Raw genomic sequence first — 19,482 nt, 5'->3', positions numbered from 1 at the left:
GAGTTTTCCCAACATGCATAAAAAGACAAGCCTGTGAAAATTTGGGTTCAATTGGTCATCGAAGTTGTAAAAGAACAATTAAAGAAATTGTGAGCTATCAAATGCCTTATAAAATGCTTCAGGCCTGAAGTCATTTCTTATATAATAGTTGAGTGATAATATATACCTCCTACTCAAAAACTACGTTTACTTCAGAGGAAGCCGTTCTCAAAATATGTTATACTATCAGCAGCTCTCCATTGCTCGCCGTAAGTTTGATGCTAACAATTGTTTTGAGTAATTACCAATCGTGTCCAGTGCATTTAAAAAAAGCACCACAAAAAGAGACAATAACAAAACAATCACATATAAAAGATACACATCAAGAGTAGGTAATTAAACAGTCAAAGTTCAAAGCTTTTTAAAGGTAAATTTAAAAAAGAATACATATACATAATTATATCAACACCCCCCCCCCTCCCCCACCTACAATTGAGCTCAAATTTCCACAGGTTTGTTATTTTATGCATTAAGTTGAGATACACCAAGTAAGAAGACTGGTCTTTGACAATTACCGATAGTGTCCAGTGTCTTGAATCCACCTTGTACTAAACAACCAAAAGTTTTAACCCGAATTTGGACCCGAATACAAGTAGGACCTTTTGAGAATTGCTATTACACGGTTTCATCAGGCGATCGCGCCACAGTGCTAGTCTGAAAAGCAGTCGGGCACGGTCTTGTCTTGACGAGCAAACAAAAGCTGTTTTTCTACGTTTACACTCGACCTCTCTTGCATTCCAGTACACAGAACACTCGACCTCTCTTGCATTCCAGTACACAGAACAATGCCAAACTTACTGAAGCATGTCAAGGCCAATGGCACATAGAATAAAATAACAAAACTGTCACTATTGCTGGACGGGAATGTGCAGGCGAAGTTGTTCAATTACATATTAGGTAAATTGAACAACGGTTATATAGAGGGATTCTTGTGCATGTTCCTGAATAGTAGTCACAACTTTCACCTACGTGTCAGCTCTTAATACATCGGTGGTGTGTTTACTGTTCATGACATGTGTAACTAAAGATATGGCGTCATTGTGAATATTCAGAAACGGTAAGTCAGTCGGTATTGTGTTTTGTATTTCATTGAAAATTGTGTCATATGGTAAAACATGCTCGGTGTAATCCCAATAGCTTGTTGGTTTCACAATGTCATTCGTAATGCATGGATTTGACTTTGGCAGTGGCAGCTTTGAGCCATACAGTCTCATAAATTATTTTGTTATCCACTGTTTCTCGAAACCTGAGAATCTGACTCAGAAGTCATTAGCCTAAAATGGCTATCATACACTATATAGTTTTTCAACATTATTAATTTCGTAAATTTAATTTATAATAATATTAATTTATTCGTAAAGGGAAGGTACACGTTGGGTAATATTGTCAAAGACGAGTCTTCTCACTCGGTGTATCCCAACATAAGCATAAAGTCACAAGCCCGTGAACATTTAAGCTAAATTGGTCATTGAATTAAGTTGCGAGAAAATGATGAACGAGTTTGTGTGCTTTCAGATAGGAATAAAATAATTACTATTTTAGTGATATTTAAGTTAATATTTGTTTTGAGTACTTACCAAACGTGTACCTTCCCTTTAATGTAGCGTTTTATATTAATAATCTGAAACACTGTACAGTTTATAAACATTAAGCTAAATAGAGATAAGCAAAACTACAGCTAGAATACAGATACAATTATGTTTGCAATAAAACTGACACAAATTCATACAACGAGATAAAACAATAGGAAGTAAACGTAAAAGGAATACAGAAAAACGTTTCAAACGTAATGCCTTTTGAAAAGAAACGTTTTAAGTTGTGTTTTGAAAATTCCGCATTGATAACTGTCCTAAAATGTGAAGGTTAACTCACAGAGCCGGTGCATCAATGGGAAAAAAAGCACAATCACTTCTTGTGTGAACTGAATTTTTGGGACTTCACAATCACTATAAGACGATTTGAAGCAGAAGTTTTTATGATAACTTTACACGAGACAATTGTTCCTAAGAGCAAATATGAGTAGATCACTTCAAGGCATTCTTACATCCCAGGTGACAGACTAGACTTGTGGACAAGTCGTCATATGTCTGTCGCGGTGATAGCGTGCCGACTCTGCCCGCGATTCCGGCGGTATTCTCGCGAGAATGCTGGCCCTGCGACATTGACTGCTCTCACAACTACGGTCCCATTTAATGGGGAGTCCAAGTCGGCAACCATGCATCAGTTCGCGAGAGGGCACACCTCTCGAAAAGCACCGCCACAACTCGACTATCTAACTGCATGGGACCATTAACGACTTGTCCACTAGTCTAGTTACAGCCACGCCCACAACCTCAAAACAACAACGGAGGGCAACACCCATCTTGTTTTATCTTGTATTAATATAAACAATAAAAACAAAAATACATTCTTGCAACCGTTTCAGTTTCGTTTCCATTCACTGATGTCACTAAACAAAACTGACTTCACGTTGAGAGAGAATGACAATGCTTCCTTTAAAAACATAATAATTATTATTTACCCGTAAACAAATTAATAACAGCAATGTGAAGGTGTGTAACTGGAATAGTTCCACATAGTATCAAGGTTCCCTTTGCTGTCAATGGGTGCACAGCACATTACATTATGGTTACACACGCGTCTGATATCTCCCACGGTGTGCACAGATCCAATGGGTTTATCCTGTCTAGCTAGAAGGCTATGGATGATAGGTTTCTTCATTCTCTTACATCATACTCAATCGACCAGGAGTTCGGTATGTTGTACACCAGACGTGTGCACTGCCCCACCATTGTGCTGCGATGAGGAACGTGAGTATTGCAATCGGACTTACTGCATACATGATTATCAGACTATAATGGCATTCAACAGCTTCATGGGAAATTATCCATGTTGGAATAATGTTTGAAAATTTGTCCGCAGTGGCTCATACAGGGTGTATCTAGACATACGCATTATAAACAAACCGGTGAACACTTTCAATTGGTCGTCGAAGTTGCAAGAGAATAAAGAAAGGAAAAAAAAAATTGTCACACAAGTTATGTGCTTTCAGATGCCTTGAATTCGAGACCTCAGCCGAGGTCTGTAATTTAATTCAAATAAATTATTCTAGTGAGAAATTACTTCTTTCTCAAAAACTACGTTACTTCAGAGGGAGCCGTTTCTCACAATGTTTTATACTATAGACAGCTCTCCGTTGCTAGACCAAGTAAGTCTGTAATATGGTAACACTTATTTTTGAGTAAAGTAGTGACCAGTACCTTCAAGATTTATTCTTCGTTGGTTTTTAGGGAGCACATTCTGTCAAGGATGTCGTACGATGGTGCTTATTTCGATTGCTGGTTTATAGAAGATAGTCCCCAAACAACTGTCTTTAATAATCAGATCATTTGTTTCCTTTTGCTTTGCAGAAAGAGTGAATTCAAGCACAGTGGTGTTTGATGTGAAGGTTGTGACGTCACTTGAAGATGGATGGAGCGTCCAGGCTAATGTCAGCTGGGCGAGACCTCCAGGACACGGTCAGTTATTTCCTAAGATAGGCCAAGGCCGTATCTGAACTGGAGGCTAGCTGCTATGACTATGATTTACGGCTATGGCTAGATTTTCGCTTCTCCATGCGTTGAATTAAGATAGCAGCAGTCGTAGCTAGCTACTATGGCTACGACTGCTACCAAGTTAACTCAAAGCACACTGTAAAATAATATCCGTAAAATTGACGACATTTTATCTGGCAGCTAGGGTGATGCCAGGTAAAGTGCCGTGAGTTTCACGGTGGAAGTTTTGTAAACAACTCCTTTAGGGCACAATTTACAAAACTTCCACCGTGAAATTCACGGCACTTTACCTGGCACCCTAGCAGCCAGGTAAAGTGGCGTAAATTGTACGGATATTTTTTACAGTCAGGGTGAAGCGGATATCTAGCCATAACCGTATTTTTGTAGCTGCCAATTCGGACACGGCCTTTAGACCTTTAAGCTCATCCAAATAAATATAAGTCTTTTATTCAAACTATGCGAAGATCGAGAATAATCAACAAACTCGGTTTATGAACTAGACTCTAAAAACGATTATAATTGACATACAGATCCTTGCAATTTTTTTTTTTATTGTTGGAACTTACTTCAGGTGACATTCACTATTCCCATCTGCACCGGCGATCAAAAAGACCTATTTGCCCATAATAGGAAATAGCATTTCCCATTCAACAGTTAGGATCATCTTTGTTCCCAATCTTTTTGAGCAGTACAGCGCCGCCGCGCCGCTGCTAAAACAAAGGAGCACCTGTGCAAAAGGTTGTGATCCGATTGCTATTAAATTTGTGCATTGTTGCCGCCACGCGGCGCTATATGATTTCCGAACCAGTAATTTGTGTGATTTTTCATAATGTTATACTTTTAAAATTAATCAAATGACAAGGATCTATATCAGTTATATAAAACAATTATTGAGTGGCTTTAATTCGTGGAATGGAAGGAATATTATCGCTCGGTAATATTTGGACTGTTCCTACAGTCCAAATTTACCTTGCGATAATATTCCTCCCATTCCACTCTGAGCCACTCAAATTTGTATACTATCGTGTGTCCGATTTGGCTGGATTGAGGCTCTTAGCAAGCGGGCGTTCATATTCAACACGATGCCAATAGTTTGTTTGTAGAAGATCAAGCAGTTTTGCACTGCTGTGTTTGCAGCTTTGTGAATCGAGTTCATTTACCACACGCCATAGCACTGTCACACTCCAAAGCTCGTCAATAATGCAAGAGGGTAGCCTCAAACCTGGATCAATCCCCGTCCATAATCACCTTCGAACCAATCAGAACACAGGTAAAGAAAGCTAATACGTCACTGCACGTTTATCAAATGAAATCGTTGTATTCTGAAAAGCAGGTACCTGTCTGCAGATAAAGACAAGGTACCAAAGACAGGCCATACCATAAACTTAGGAGAGCTCAAGGGGGCGCTCTTCAAGATGTACATAGACCTTTTTACAAATATCATTGCGCAAGCGCAAACTGTCGAATGAGGTGCATGCTGGTCTAGCTAGTACCCAAATTTGATAGTTAGCTAGACCAGCATGCACTACATTCCACGTCTGTTGTGCGCGTACCGAGTATTTGCGATAAGGTCTATACACAGCTCTGTTTATAATAGCCTGAACATCTGACGTCACACTTCGAGGCTCGTGAATCCTTGCGGATAAAGACAGGAGCCCAGTCTTATTTATAACCACATCAGGGAAAATAGTGGCAAAGCTAGTTGAACTGGACATTTGTAAATAAATTGAACAATAATAGCTCTCCACATGCAGCACTTTGTTTGCACCATTCTGCACGCTGTGTGGACGCGTACATGAAGTTTCGTGGACTTATGGCTCGGTGTTATGCTTTAAAACCATAGTGCGTGACAGGCACTGATAAATTAATTGTAACAATTAATTTTGTTTTCTTTCACATAATTCTAGATTTCGATGGATATGCGGTTGAAGTCGATTACGACAGAATATCATACGGGATTTCGTGTGATATTAAAAACCCTGGTTACAAAACAACAGTAAGGACAAAACATTCATCTATTTCGTTGCTAAAAATAATAAATAAAACCAATTTACGGGGAATAGACCTCATCGCAAGTATTCGGTACTTGGGCTATATAGACGTTGAATGGGGTACATGCTGGGCCAAAAATGGGGCATAAAGGACTACTATCCCGGGGTAAAAAGAGAGGAAAGGGGGATAAAAATGCAAAAAAAATAATTAGTTTTTTACACCAAAATTACTATTTTTATAGAACAAATAAAAGAAAAGACAAAGATTTGTTTCCTTTTTTAAATGAAATCCAACTTTTATATTCAAAAAATCTCAATCATAAACCATGACAATTTGTACTTTTGTTGAAAAATGTTACAGTACATAAACTACCAAAAAGACCATTTTTACTTGATTTTGGTAAAAATAGTCCCAGAAAAGGAAAAGTATTACAAATAAGTACTGGTTTTGTTTGATTAAAAACTTCTGAAATTGTTGAAAATAGTACCAGGATGTCCGAATATGATTGTTTTTTAAACCAAAAACATTGAAAATTTGTTCAATTTAAAATGAGACTATTTTTGTATTACCAAAAAGTACAAAATTGTTTGTTTTCACAGTACACAAATTTACAATTTACTGGCGACAGTACAAATTTGTTTCATTTAAAACTTGCAACATTTATGTCTAAAAAAGTAAACTTTATGACAAATTTGCGGCAATTGTTTAAATTTAAAATACATGTATCAATTGTTTGGTACAAAGTTGTTGATTACAATCTGGCCACATTTGTCAAACTATAAACCAGAAAGAACAAATTTGTGACATTTAAAACTTGCAACATAAAAGTCCGAAAAAGTAAACTTTGTGAACAATTTGCTGCAGTTGTTGAAACTAAATGTTTCACCAAAACTTAAAATTTGTTGATTTTCAACAAAAAAGTAAAAAATTGTCTTGTTTTCGAAGTCCCAAAGGGTGCAAATTTGTTCGTTTGATTAAAAGCTTACGACCCTGTTCAAACTACATGTATTGTGTGATCACTTAGCTAGACCAGCATGCGCCTCATTCAATACTTTGCGCTTGCGCAAAGGGTAGTGCTAAAAGGTCAATGGCAACTAACTTAACCCCCCCCCCCAACGTCGGACATTAACCAACCTAAAAATTCAGTAACTGCACGAGTGCGTTTTGTAATTTTTTACCATTTTCTCAGTCTTCAAATTGTCTTCGAGACGTCAACACTCATTGCAGAACATTACAAATACGATACTTACAATCTTTGCAATTCAAAAGATCTTTCCACTGATACCTGTTCTTGATTTCCTCCCTCCAGCGTACAGAGTCGATTTATCTGAAGGATCTACCATTTGGATATGATGTCAAGATCTATGTAAGTGTCAGTATTGTGTTAATCAAAACTCAACTCCTTGGCAACCTGTGGTATATTGTTGTCAATCATGATTTGATTGATCGTCTTCAAACTGCAACATTTGGCAACAAGACAAACCTATTGTATGCTGTATTTTGTCCGGACACAGGTATATTCTGCTAACCTAACTGCAATGGTAAGAAACGGAAAGCGATCGACTCTGAGAGTTATTGAGCTACCAGGTATGAACGATTCTTTTCTTCTTTGTCAATAGCAAAATGTTAAGAAGTTGTTGAAACTTGTTTTAGAACGGATACCACGTTTTCTTTTTCTTTTTGTCAAATGAATTCAGATTGTTTTGAGAGTACACAAGATTTGCAGTTCTGTCAGACAAAAGGTTTGTTTCAAGTAAAGTTTGTCAGTATTCAATTATAAAACTGAAATAATTGACATGTCACGAATAAGTTATATTGGAGTGATGATTATAACTAATTAAACAAGTTGTAACATAACATAATTTTTTTTTATACATTTCAGTTGTACCAATTTTGTCGAAGCCTATAGGACTGCGTGTGGATAACATAACAACGCGGGTAGATACTACGAAAGGTACACCAGTCGGTATGTTTAACGTATTTTGGCACCCACCAGCCCAGATACCAGTCGACAGAATGATAGGGCAGTTTGAAGTCGTGGTGATACGATCTGACAGTCAGTTTAAAACTTTCACCAGCGAATTGGTTGTTCCAGCGCCAGTAAGTATGCGTAATGATGTTATTGTTATGTTTGTCGTCATGTTCTTGTGACATGGGGTATCCGAAAATAACTGAAAGAATTATTCTCAGTCTCATTATTTGAGCTATAACCAATGACTAGAAAGTATTATTTAAATTGTGTTTGAAGCTTTGCATGGTGTGGAGAATAAGAGTAACTATAAATATAAATATGAATTGTAATAGTAAACTTGCGGGTACAACCATGTGTAAAATCTCTTTTGAAAGAGTGGTGCTCTGAAAAGAGCCGGTTATAACAAGACGTGCAGATTATACTGTTCGAAACGTCGTGACCAAACCGGCTCTTTTTAGAGCCACCACTCCACTACTCATGGTTGTACCCGCAAGTTTACTATTCATATTTATACTTATAGTTACTCTTAAAGTATTGTTTGTTCATGGTCACATTATATTTACCCAAAATAAACCCAGTCAATTATGGCAAAACAAAGTTATACCCCGACATGAACCACGTCAATAAAACGTGTCATTATAATTGTACGGTTTTATGCTTTTACTTAGTCAACTAGTCTTGAAGTGTCACTAAATTGGACAGCACAGTGCCATGAACCATTACATTTTATTCTACATTCAGGACGAGTGTTATCGGTTTGTTATGTATATGTTAATTTCAGAGCCAGATGATGTACACTAACCCGTTCGATGTCTCATTCGAACATTCATTTCAAATTGATGTTCCGTCTAACTGGACCGAGGTTATTGAAATCAGGGTAGGAATCTTCATGGGCATTCTTCATACGCTTTTTTTTAAGTAAGACTTACCCAGTGAGGGTTAAATTGTTTGCTTCAAATTTCTGAGAAACAAATAACAATGAGTTATGAAGACATCACCTTGTAGGCACAATGACTACCTATACCCTATCATTTTACAAAAGATGTTATTGTCTTATTGCACTGACCAATCATGTATTGGTTTTGGTTTATATTGCAACGTTACGGTGTTCTATGATAATGGCCACCTACGCGGCGACGCAGAGCCCCAAAACGCCCAACAGTGCCCAAACCCCCTTTTGTGTTGGGGGGGCAACTTTTTTTGTTTTAGGTTACGACTTTTTTAAACAGTCTGATTCCTATCTCGTCAATACAAAGCTGCTGCTACGGAACCAGATTTATTTCTCGAGGCAACATCATGCTTGTTCAGTTTAGTTAGGCTGCCTGCGAGGCCTAAAAAGTTGCCGCGTGGTCCTTTTAAAATCAATGTTAAGCTATGAACTTTGTTTACAAAGAGCCATCTAGAGTATTTTATTTGTTTCATTCTCCAGTTAATTATTTCCATTCAGTTTTAGGTTCTAGTCAGTTTTGCTTTAGCTTTTATTCTTTTAAGCATTAAACTTCCCTGTTTTCGGTTGGATTATTATATGCAGGAAATGAATGAATTTCAGCTAAATATATTTATTGAAAATTCCGTTTCATCGGACATTTTCATATTATCCCAGGTACAGGGCTTTCTTAACAGTGGAAACAAATCCTGCAGGAGCAATTCGCTTCAATGTACTGGTAGGACTGCTGTGCTTCTGCAACACGTTAATATCACCAAAGACACACCTAAAGCACATCTTCGTAAGTTACTTTATACATCATCGTTAATATTTATCATTGGACGTAATTTTACCAACTGGTTGGACATTCTGTTGAATAACCGTGGCAATCTCAATTTTATATTACTTCAGCTCCAGATGATTTCTGGATAATTGTGGCCAGCTGTTCAGCCGGTGCTCTTGTTGTTTTGTTTGTGGTGATTTGCTTCATCTGCCTTTGGCGTAAAAGATCCGGCATAACATCTGTAAAGGGCAAGTACAACTTCGTAGTACACCTCGAAAGTTGGTAGTTTTCACTAAACACAGGCAAAAATCACAAATTGCATAACTATGTTTGACTTTTTTTTTATAGTATTAAAACATTAATAATTTGCATTCGTATAAAACTTCATACATCCATTTGCAAAGGAACTTACCTGCTAAAGTGACGCAATGGACTGCGCAATATCATCTTTCTATGACCAAAGTTGGAGTTGTTAATATAATTTTTTTGAATAAACGTTAAACAAATTATATCATTGTATAGATACCAGACGTTCTGAACGCTTTTCAAAAAAGGAATTTGACCGGAGTTTATTGAGAGGTAGTACCGAGATCGGACGAGGAAGCTTTGGTGTTGTGTACAAAGCTGTAGCCTTTGGTTCACTAAAAGGGATAGCAGGCTTCTACCCTGTTGCAGTCAAAAGTATCAAAGGTAAGTAAGGGAGAGATCACATGGTGGCAGCAGACACTGCTTACATTTATACAAGAACATTTAATTAACCTGAGTATTGAGCAAAACCTCAATTGGATTTTCCAAATATCATGTCCTGAGGGTATTTAAACTGTTCACGTTTACTGCATTCAATGTCTCAGTGACATTTCTCACCTTTTGTCAGGCGTGGTGAATCATATACAATATTCTCACTACGCCACTGCACTAAACTTGTTTGGTAGGAAGTACAGAAGCTTTGGATAATGCATTTTGAGAAACATTCGACTTCGAAGTAGTTTGTGTTTTTCCCTCTCTCCCCCAAAAAATAAAATAAATAAATAAATAAAGGAAATAAAATAAAATAAATAACACTTATTAAAGGGTAAACACCATTTGAAATTGTTTTATCTGTGTTTTTGCCTAAACCGGGCAAATATTAAATCAAAATTATTACATAATTTCAACATGTACTTGTGACCAAGTAATGTCACAAGCAGAAACCGAAAGGCAAATCTGCTTTTGCGGTAGTTATTACTTGTTCGCAATGCAGCTTCGTCATCATATTGATGGTCCGTATTTAAAGGCACTGGACATCTTTGGTAATTGTCAAAGCCCATTGTTCTCACTTGGCGTATCCCAAGATATGCATAAAGTAACCTGTGAACATTAATTTTGTCTCAATTGGTCATCGAAGTTGCAAGAGAAAGATGAAAAAAACACCCCTGTTCCAAAAATGTATGTGCTCTCATCTCCCTCACCAAAGGCTTCCGCTGAAGTATTTTATTACTTTAGTGAGAAAACAAAAAAATTCTTCTCAAAAACTAAGTTACTTTAGAGTGAGCCGTTCCTCACAATGTTTATACAATTAACAGCTTCCATTGCTCATCTAAGTAACTTTTTGTGCTAAACATTATTTTTTAATTACCACTATAGTGTCCATACAGTGCCTTCAAAAAGAGGAAATAATTCATAAATGAAGCTCATAGTATAATTCTCTAAAATGATCTTGTTTATAACTCAGGCAATGCAACTGAAACAATGAAGAAGCAATTTTTGGATGAGATTGAATTGATGTATGAAATCGGTTCTCATCCCAACATTTTAACCTTGCTTGGATGTTGCACTATTGAGGAACCTTATCTTCTCCTGACAGAATTTATGAAATACGGAGACCTTCTTCATTTCATGTGGAAAAGCAGAGAGGTAAAATTTACCATCATTTCTTTTACAAAATATTTAAACCTAACCTCAGACTTTGTGAGCTCTATATTATATAATGTACATTTTACAAACCTTAAATACGTCGCAAGTGGGTTTAAAAGATTCCTTTACTGTACTAGTTGGTCTGGACCACCTAGATTGCTCGTCGACGAATGGAACTCTTTTTGTAAGATGGTCAGTCCAAGTACTAGCTTTGAAACAAAGCAATCTTAAAACTTGTGAATTTTTAATGCTCCGGATTTGCCACCAATGGTTCTCGTCTAATCGCTCAAGCTCATAGACGATTGTATTACATTGTCTCACAGCAAACGCCATGTTTCAGTTTTGTTTGCAAAATTTCATATCCTAACCACTTCTAGGATTTAAAGACAGTGTACACTATTGGTAAGTGTCAAAGACCCGTCTTCTCACTTGGTGTATCTCAAAATATGCATAAAATAACAAACCTGTGAAAATTTGAGCTCGATTGGTCGTCAGAGTTGCGAGATAACTATAAAAGAAAAAAACACCCTTGTCAAACGAAGTTATGTGCGTTCAGATGCTTGATTTCGAGAAGTTCTAAACTTGAGGCCTCGAAATCAAATTCGTGGAAAATAACTTCTTTCACCAAAACTACGTCACTTCAGAGGGAGCTGTTTCTCACAATGGTTTATATTATCAACTTCTCCCCATTACTCGTTACCAAGTAAGGTTTTATGCCAAAAATTATTTTGAGTAATTACCACTGCCTTTAACTTGGTTAATTTAAATTTCAATATTTTTTCAACTTGATCAGAGTAAGTCAGCTGAGGAGGATTCTATATATAAAGTTACTGAAAAATCAAAGCTTCAAATAGCTAGGCAGATAGCACGTGGTATGGTAAGTAAAGTAACATGGCTTGTGCTCCCTTCATCTTCACTGTCACATCAACATCTATTCAATTAAACTTTTGTTAAGGCAAGAAGAATCGGATTGGTTTTATTCCATACACGCTGATACATTGTGTAGTACCAACATCCTAATGAAATAACTTGATAAGTCCCCTGTGTTTGCAGCACTAATAACCCAAGCAAAGCCCTATTAGTGCCGGTGTCCCAGGGAATTATGTCCGCCGGGGATTCGTTCCCCTAACTTGAGAAATTTAACATGGGCTGAGAAAGATAATTCAAAAGAGGGCGCTATCAAGAGAACTGTACACAGCTTGCTTTATTGGGGGGGGGGGGGTGCGAATATCAAACGGAAATCGGCATGGGCGCATAGTGCGGTATAGAAAAGAAACATGTTTTTCAGCTTGTTTTTCCGTCCTGGTGAATGTGATGATTAAAAGAAACGGTCGACCAATAAACAGACAAAATTAATTTATGAATAAGTAGAAATGTATAAACGGCATTGGATAACCTCACTAAAATTGTGACATTTTGTTTTATATCACGCAGTCAAAACAAGTTATATGCCGAGATCTCAGCATCTCGTTCAGCCTGTTGTAGTCCTTCGCAGGAGTAGTACAACCATTGCCTCAGTCGGCAATGGTTGTTATCAATCACCTTTCTTTGTGATTTCTGGCCTTGGTTACATATTAATTAGTGTAATTTACGTTTATTGTTTTGAAGGAATACATTTCCATGACACGCTATTACCATGGTGATCTTGCAGCCAGGAATGTTCTGGTAGGAGCAAATCTTCAGATTAAGGTATCTGACTTCGGTCTAGCAGCTGATATATATGCACGGGGATACAAGAGGCTGGAACCAGACGAAAAACGACCTATGAAATGGGTTAGTCTGGAGACCAATCTTACTGGGAAATGTACGATTGAAGCTGACGTGTAAGTAGAAAAGCATAACTTTGTGATTAGAGGAAGGACCCTCTATTGACTCAATGGTAACGAGTGATTAAATTCTTGTTAAAAAGCGATTTCACTTCATCTTAAAATAATATGACAATTCCTTGTGAGATTTATTAAAACTTGAAAAGTTTTAAACTTTAAATTTAAATTTAAGAATTTGAAACGGTGAGTGATATTAAAGTCTATGCTTAGAATTAAAGTATTTTTAATTATATTGAGAATGTATCTTAAAGTCACATGGAAGTGGTATTTTTTCAAAATAAAGCTTTTGTCACTAATATATGTGATTTGATGAGTGGAATGTGAACAAACAATTAACTAAGGTTTTAAAAAATCAGTTATGTTATTTACAAATTTAAGAGTAGACCCCGACCCGAGAGGGCGCTGTTCGTCACGTCAATCGAGGCAGACTTTGCCTGTAATGCGTAGAGTAAACACAATTACTAAGTACATGTACGGACCAAGTCGTGAGTTTGTACGTTTCAAAAACAGTTTTTTTTTGCTTTTTTCCGGCAATGCCGACCAGGTGTATTGCTGCTGAATGCAGAAAACACTTTTTGAAACTTACCAACTCACGACTTAGACGTACAATACTTTGCACGTGTGTTTACTATACGCATTGTAGGCAAAGTCTGCCTCGATTGACGTCACAAAAGGGGTAGGCGGAGTCAACCCCCCAAACAACTTTATATATTTTTTAAACATATAAATCGTGCAAAAAATTACTAAAAAAAAAATTTTATTGGTCGTAAGCATATACTCTTATGTTTGAAAGAAAAAAAATTCTATTTCCAGGTGACTTTAAATTTATCGTGTTTCTCTTTTTCTGATCTCGTCACTCATTCCTAGTTGGTCATTCGGCATCGTGTTGTATGAAATTTTCACACTAGGAGATGCCCCATATCAGGGTGTACAGAATGCGGAGCTTCTCCCCAAATTAAAGCGAGGCTATCGTCTGGACCAACCAGAAGGCTGCCCTCTGGAGGTGTAAGTTCACTATGTAACCTTTACGTCAGCGTCCACTATTTCTACTTCCATGGTTTGTCTGATCACGAGGTAGATTGGTCTAATTATAACTCAAATTTCTTTAAGAGGCAATTATGTCGTCATTCTAACATTGTTTTAAAATCTCTGACGTTTCCTGATTCTATGTTATAAAGATTATCATGGAATCAGGAAACGTGCCACTCTTTAATCCAGCCTTAACCACATAAAGTACTTCCCCGAGACCAACACAAATCTTGACCGAATACTCGACCAAAGATACCCACTTGGTAGTCCAGGCTCAAAAGACGATGGACATGACCCAGTCATGCCCTGGGACTCCAACAGGTCTGTTGTAATGATTCTGATTTTTTCCGCCACATGTTTCCAGGAGTCATAGCTCCCTAGAAATTCACCATCGCTCCAGAAAGTTAAGGCTCGTTCTAGAGAGTTGGTTATTGCAAAATGATCTTTAACAACAACAATGTTGAGAGCGACAATTTTCCCGTTGTTGTCAATTTTCACCTAATAGATAAGAACAATGATACTAGTCTCTCTATGGGTCCCTATGTGGCTGAAAAGGGAGAAACTGTGGACAATGCGCCCCAGACTGTTTAACCCCACGCTCTGAACATACTAGAAGGAAATGATTAACGACTGTTTGTCTTTGCCACAGATATCCCATACTTTGTCTACCTTGTATCCGTCTTTTGTGTTTCCAACCTGTTGTGGTTGGACCAGCCCCTTCTCTGAACCCCCCCCCCCCCCCCCGTCTCCATTTCCCTAGTTTTTGTCAGGTGTTGTCATTAAGACTCTGGTGAGATCGAAACGTCGTTTCATTTGCGTTTTTTTTTTTGCAATTATGTTATTTGGGTTGGTAAGCAGTTTGCAAGAGCAACTACTCACATTATTTGTTTACACTTTTACAAAATGTCCTTTTTGGTTGGTAAGCAATTTGCAACAACGAATTTTTGGGCATTATTACCTCTCGTATAATTTCCCTCTTTGACTCCCTGCATAAAACTATGAAGGAATACAATCCCTTCACGATGGAACACGACCTGAAACAGTTCTATTTTCCCCTTATTCCAATTACAGGTATGATATTATGAGACAGTGTTGGTTGGAGTATCCCTTATTGCGACCTTCTTTTACTAAACTCTCAGAGTTGTTAGATGAGTTATTGGCAAAAGACTCGGACTACATGGACCTAGATGGGGCAGCAGCAAGTATGGATGGAGTCAAACCGGAAACCGTTCAATCAAATGTAAGCATCAAGAAGAGCAAACTGTTTCCAGTAATCTAACTGTTGGTGTTGAATGTTGCACCCCTTGGAACTACAATTACCCAATGACAATGTTATTCCTCACCCCTTGGAACACAGTTCCCCAATGGCAATGTTATCCCTCACTCTTTGGAACTACAGTTCCCCAATGACAATGTTATCCCCCAACCCCTTGGAACTACAGTTCCCCAATGGCAATGTTATCCCCCACCACTCGGAACTACAGTTTCCCAATGACAATGTTATCTCTTACCCCTTGGAACTACAGTTCCCCAATGACAATGTTATCCCTTACCCCTTGGAACTACAGTTCCCCAATGGCAATGTTATCCCTCACCCCGTGGAACTACAGTTCCCCAATGACAATGTTATCCCTCACCCCTTGGAACTACAGTTCCCCAATGGCAATGTTATCCCCCACCCCTTGGAACTACAGTTCCCCAATGGCAATGTTATCCCCCACCACTCGGAATTACAGTTCCCCAATGACAATGTTATCTCTTACCCCTTGGAACTACAGTTCCCCAATGACAATGTTATCCCTCACCCCTTGGAACTACACTTATCAATGACAATGTTATTCCTCACCCCTTGGAACACAGTTCTCCAATGGCAATGTTATCCCTCACCCCTCGGAACTACAGTTCCCCAATGACAATGTTAAACCTGACCCAGTGGAACTACAGTTCCCCAATGGCAATGTTATCTTTCACTCCTCGGAACTACATGTACAGTTCCCCAATGGCAATGTTATCCCTCACCACTCCCAACTACAGTTCCCTATTGACAATGTTATCCCTCACCCCATGGGACTACAATTCCCAAAAGGCAATGTTATCCCTCCTCCCTTGGAACTACAGTTCCCCAATGACAATGTTATACCTGACCCATTGGAACTACAGTTCCCCAATGGCAATGTTATCCCTCACTCCTCGGAACTACAATTCCCCAATGACAATGTTATCCCCCACCACTCGCAACTACAGTTCCCCAATGACAATGTTATCCCTCACCCCTTGGAACTACAGTTCCCCAATGGCAATGTTATCCCCCACCCCTTGGAACTACAGTTCCCCAATGGCAATGTTATCCCCCACCACTCGCAACTACAGTTCCCCAATGACAATGTTATCCCCTACCCCTTGGAACTACAGTTCCCCAATGGCAATGTTATCCCCCACCCCTCGGAACTACAGTTCCCCAATGGCAATGTTATCCCTCACTCCTTGGAACTACAGTTCCCCAATGGCAATGTTATCCCCAACCACTCGGAACTACAGTTCCCCAATGGCAATGTTATCCCTCACCCCTCGGAACTACAGTTCCCAAATGACAATGTTAAACCTGACTCATTGGAACTACAGTTCCCCAATGGCAATGTTATCTTTCACTCCTCGGAACTACATGTACAGTTCCCCAATGGCAATGTTATCCCTCACCCCTCGCAACTACAGTTCCATATTGACAATGTATCCCTCACCCCATGGAACTACAATTCCCAAATGACAATGTTATACCTGACCCATTGGAACTACAGTTCCCCAATGAGAATGTTATCCCTGACCCATTGGAACTACAATTCCCAAAAGGCAATGTTATCCCTCCTCCCTTGGTACTACAATTCCCCAATGACAATGTTATCCCTGACCCATTGGAACTACAGTTCCCCAATGACAATGTTATCCCTCACTCCTTGGAACTACAGTTCCCCAATGGCAATGTTATCTTTCACCACTCGGAACTACAGTTTCACAATGACAATGTTATCCCTGACCCATTGGAACTACAGTTCCCCATTGGCAATGTTATCTTTCACCACTCGGAACTACAGTTCCCCAAAGACAATGTTATCCCTCACTCCTCGGAACTACAGTTCCCCAATGGCAATGTTATCTTTCACCCCAAGGAACTACAGTTCCCCAATGACAATGTTATCCCTCACCACCCGGAACTACAGTTCCCCAATGACAATGTTATCCCTCACCACTCGGAACTACAGTTCCCCAAATGGCAATGATATTGCCACCACTCGGAACTACAGTTCCCAAATGACAATGTTATCCCTCACTCCTCGGAACTACCGTTCCCCATTGGCAATTTTATCTTTCACCACTCGGAACTACAGTTCCCCAATGACAATGTTATCCCTCACCACTCGGAACTACAGTTCCCCAAATGGCAATGTTATCCCTCACTCCTCGTAACTACAGTTCCCCAATGACAATGTTATCCCTCAACCCTTGGAACTACAGTTCTCCAATGGCAATATTATCCCTCATCCCTTGGAACTACAATTCCCCAATGGCAATGTTATCTCTCACCCCTTGGAACTACAGTTCCCCAATGGCAATGTTATCCCTTACCCCTTGGAACTACAGTTCCCCAATGACAATGTTATCCCTTACCCCTTGGAATTACAGTTCCCCAATGACAATGTTATCCCTTACCCCCTTGGAACTACAGTTCCCCAATGTCAATGTTATCTCTCACCCCTCGGAACTACAGTTCCACAATGACAATGCTATCCCTCACCCATTGGGAACTACAGTTCAATTTTAATGATGGTTCATAAAGGTTACCGTTTCATGCTGTTTTCATGCTGTTACCGTTTGCATGCACACAATTTGAGTGTTGAGCAACTTAATTCTGTGCCACCGGAAATTATGTCCGACACTGATTGCGACAGAGTTAAGGATCATTAATATTTTTTAGCGAATTTTTTGGGAGAACTTTGTGACGGGTCGATGACCTTTATAAAACGTTATATCACATCTAACTACTCTTATAACATTGCCGTATGAATCATTGTCTTCAATTGTTTCAGGAATTGTCTAATCTATCTGGAGAACCAGACGAATTGAATTTATGGCTACACATCACGGGTGAAGTTCCAGAGAGTGTCAGGACACTAGACTTTGTCCCATTTACAGCCGATGGTACTTTGAGTGATGACTCAGGGCAGTTCATGGAAATGAAGGACATACAGTTTGATCGTTTTCGTGACAGTGACAAAATGACGCTGACTGAATGAATACAAGAATAACCGGTGGTGTCGAGGTCTTTACTACGCGGATTTAAGCATTCTGATTTACAAGCCTGCGTTACAGGGCGCTGTGAGAAATAATGTTCGCAAACATGATATAAAATGGCACGAAGAATAAGTTTGCTCAAAATGCTGCTTCTGAAAAGGATTGTTGGTAATTAATGAAATGGTTAAAATGAAGGGGCTTTTGTTTTTGCCATATGTAAACCAGTTTGTGTTTATTGCAATCGTGATGCTACTGAACTGAGTATACTATAGCAATAACATACATAAAGTCAATAATATCAAGAAACCAATGGGTGAAACAAAGCATCTCAAGTTAGGATTTGGGTGTCACGATGGCCTGCCTGAGATGAAATGTTTGACTCCTCTTTTCTTACAAATAAGATGCATCTACTTCTTGTAAAGATCTTAAGAGAACAGCTCAATACAGATACTTATTAAAATGCATAAACGCATGTACCAATGCGTATAGGCCTAATACTTAGAATCAAGTAGGATATTTACATCTCTGGTTGTTGTTGTTGTTTAAACATGGACTATAACGGATTATTGATATAGCCAATATTACTATTTTTGTACAAGAAATGTAAAATAAGGACTGATATTTTAGTAGTATTCAATAAAACCTTTTCCTTTATGCAAAAAAAAACACAAATTCGCGCGGCGTACTCCGACCCAGAAAACTCAGTTTCGGCAAAAGCCGGTGACCCACGAACCATTCATACACAGTGTGTGACGTCACACCACGTACCGAAGCTCTGTACACAGTGTGTCAGGTCGATCGTGTGCGTGCATTTTACATGTACATTGAATGTGGAATAACATCGGACACTATAGGCTGCATTTTTTTGACACAAAAAAACAGCGAAAATGTCCGATGGCAGCGGGTCTTGGGAAAACCACAGTATAGATGAGGAAAAGGCATTTCAGGGAGGCACTTCAGAGGAAAGTGAGGGCTCTAGCGATAAGGGGATCTCACCGGACGAGAGAGAAGCCGAAGACGTGTTATGAGTACATGTAGTTAACCAGCCCGGAGACGATGATCGTCAGGCCGAAGACAATGAGCCAAACCCTGATGATCGACGGCTAAAGACAGACTGGTAAGGCCACAAAACGTTTCATGAATTATACTGAATGATTCTTCGTTTGATCAGTTTATTTCTG

At 38.8% G+C, this 19,482-nt stretch overlaps 1 protein-coding gene across 3 annotated transcripts; it reads left to right on the top strand.

Moving 5' to 3' along the window:
* The first annotated feature begins 904 nt into the window (after positions 1-904).
* Positions 905-18,904, top strand: LOC117295760 (tyrosine-protein kinase transmembrane receptor ROR2-like). Of its 3 annotated transcripts, none has more exons than XM_033778499.1 (18): positions 905-1,096; positions 2,706-2,849; positions 3,450-3,557; positions 5,501-5,589; positions 6,895-6,951; positions 7,100-7,172; positions 7,283-7,327; positions 7,468-7,685; positions 8,339-8,434; positions 9,161-9,284; positions 9,395-9,514; positions 9,789-9,956; positions 11,110-11,159; positions 11,953-12,036; positions 12,768-12,982; positions 13,853-13,990; positions 15,086-15,254; positions 18,097-18,904. In XM_033778499.1, the coding sequence occupies exons 2-18, from the start codon at positions 2,711-2,713 to the stop codon at positions 18,301-18,303; spliced, it is 2,100 nt and encodes a 699-aa protein (XP_033634390.1). In that variant the 5' UTR covers positions 905-1,096; positions 2,706-2,710; the 3' UTR covers positions 18,304-18,904. The 3 variants fall into 3 exon arrangements, with proteins under 3 accessions (XP_033634390.1, XP_033634388.1, XP_033634389.1); XM_033778497.1 differs by having other exon boundaries at positions 10,978-11,159; XM_033778498.1 differs by lacking the exon at positions 7,283-7,327 and having other exon boundaries at positions 10,978-11,159.
* Positions 18,905-19,482: the final 578 nt, after the last annotated feature.

This window comes from Asterias rubens, chromosome 10 (assembly GCF_902459465.1).
Source record: "Asterias rubens chromosome 10, eAstRub1.3, whole genome shotgun sequence".
Taxonomy (NCBI): domain Eukaryota; kingdom Metazoa; phylum Echinodermata; class Asteroidea; order Forcipulatida; family Asteriidae; genus Asterias; species Asterias rubens.
The sequence above is the reverse complement of the archived record's forward strand: the minus strand, read 5'-3'. Positions and strand labels throughout refer to the sequence as shown.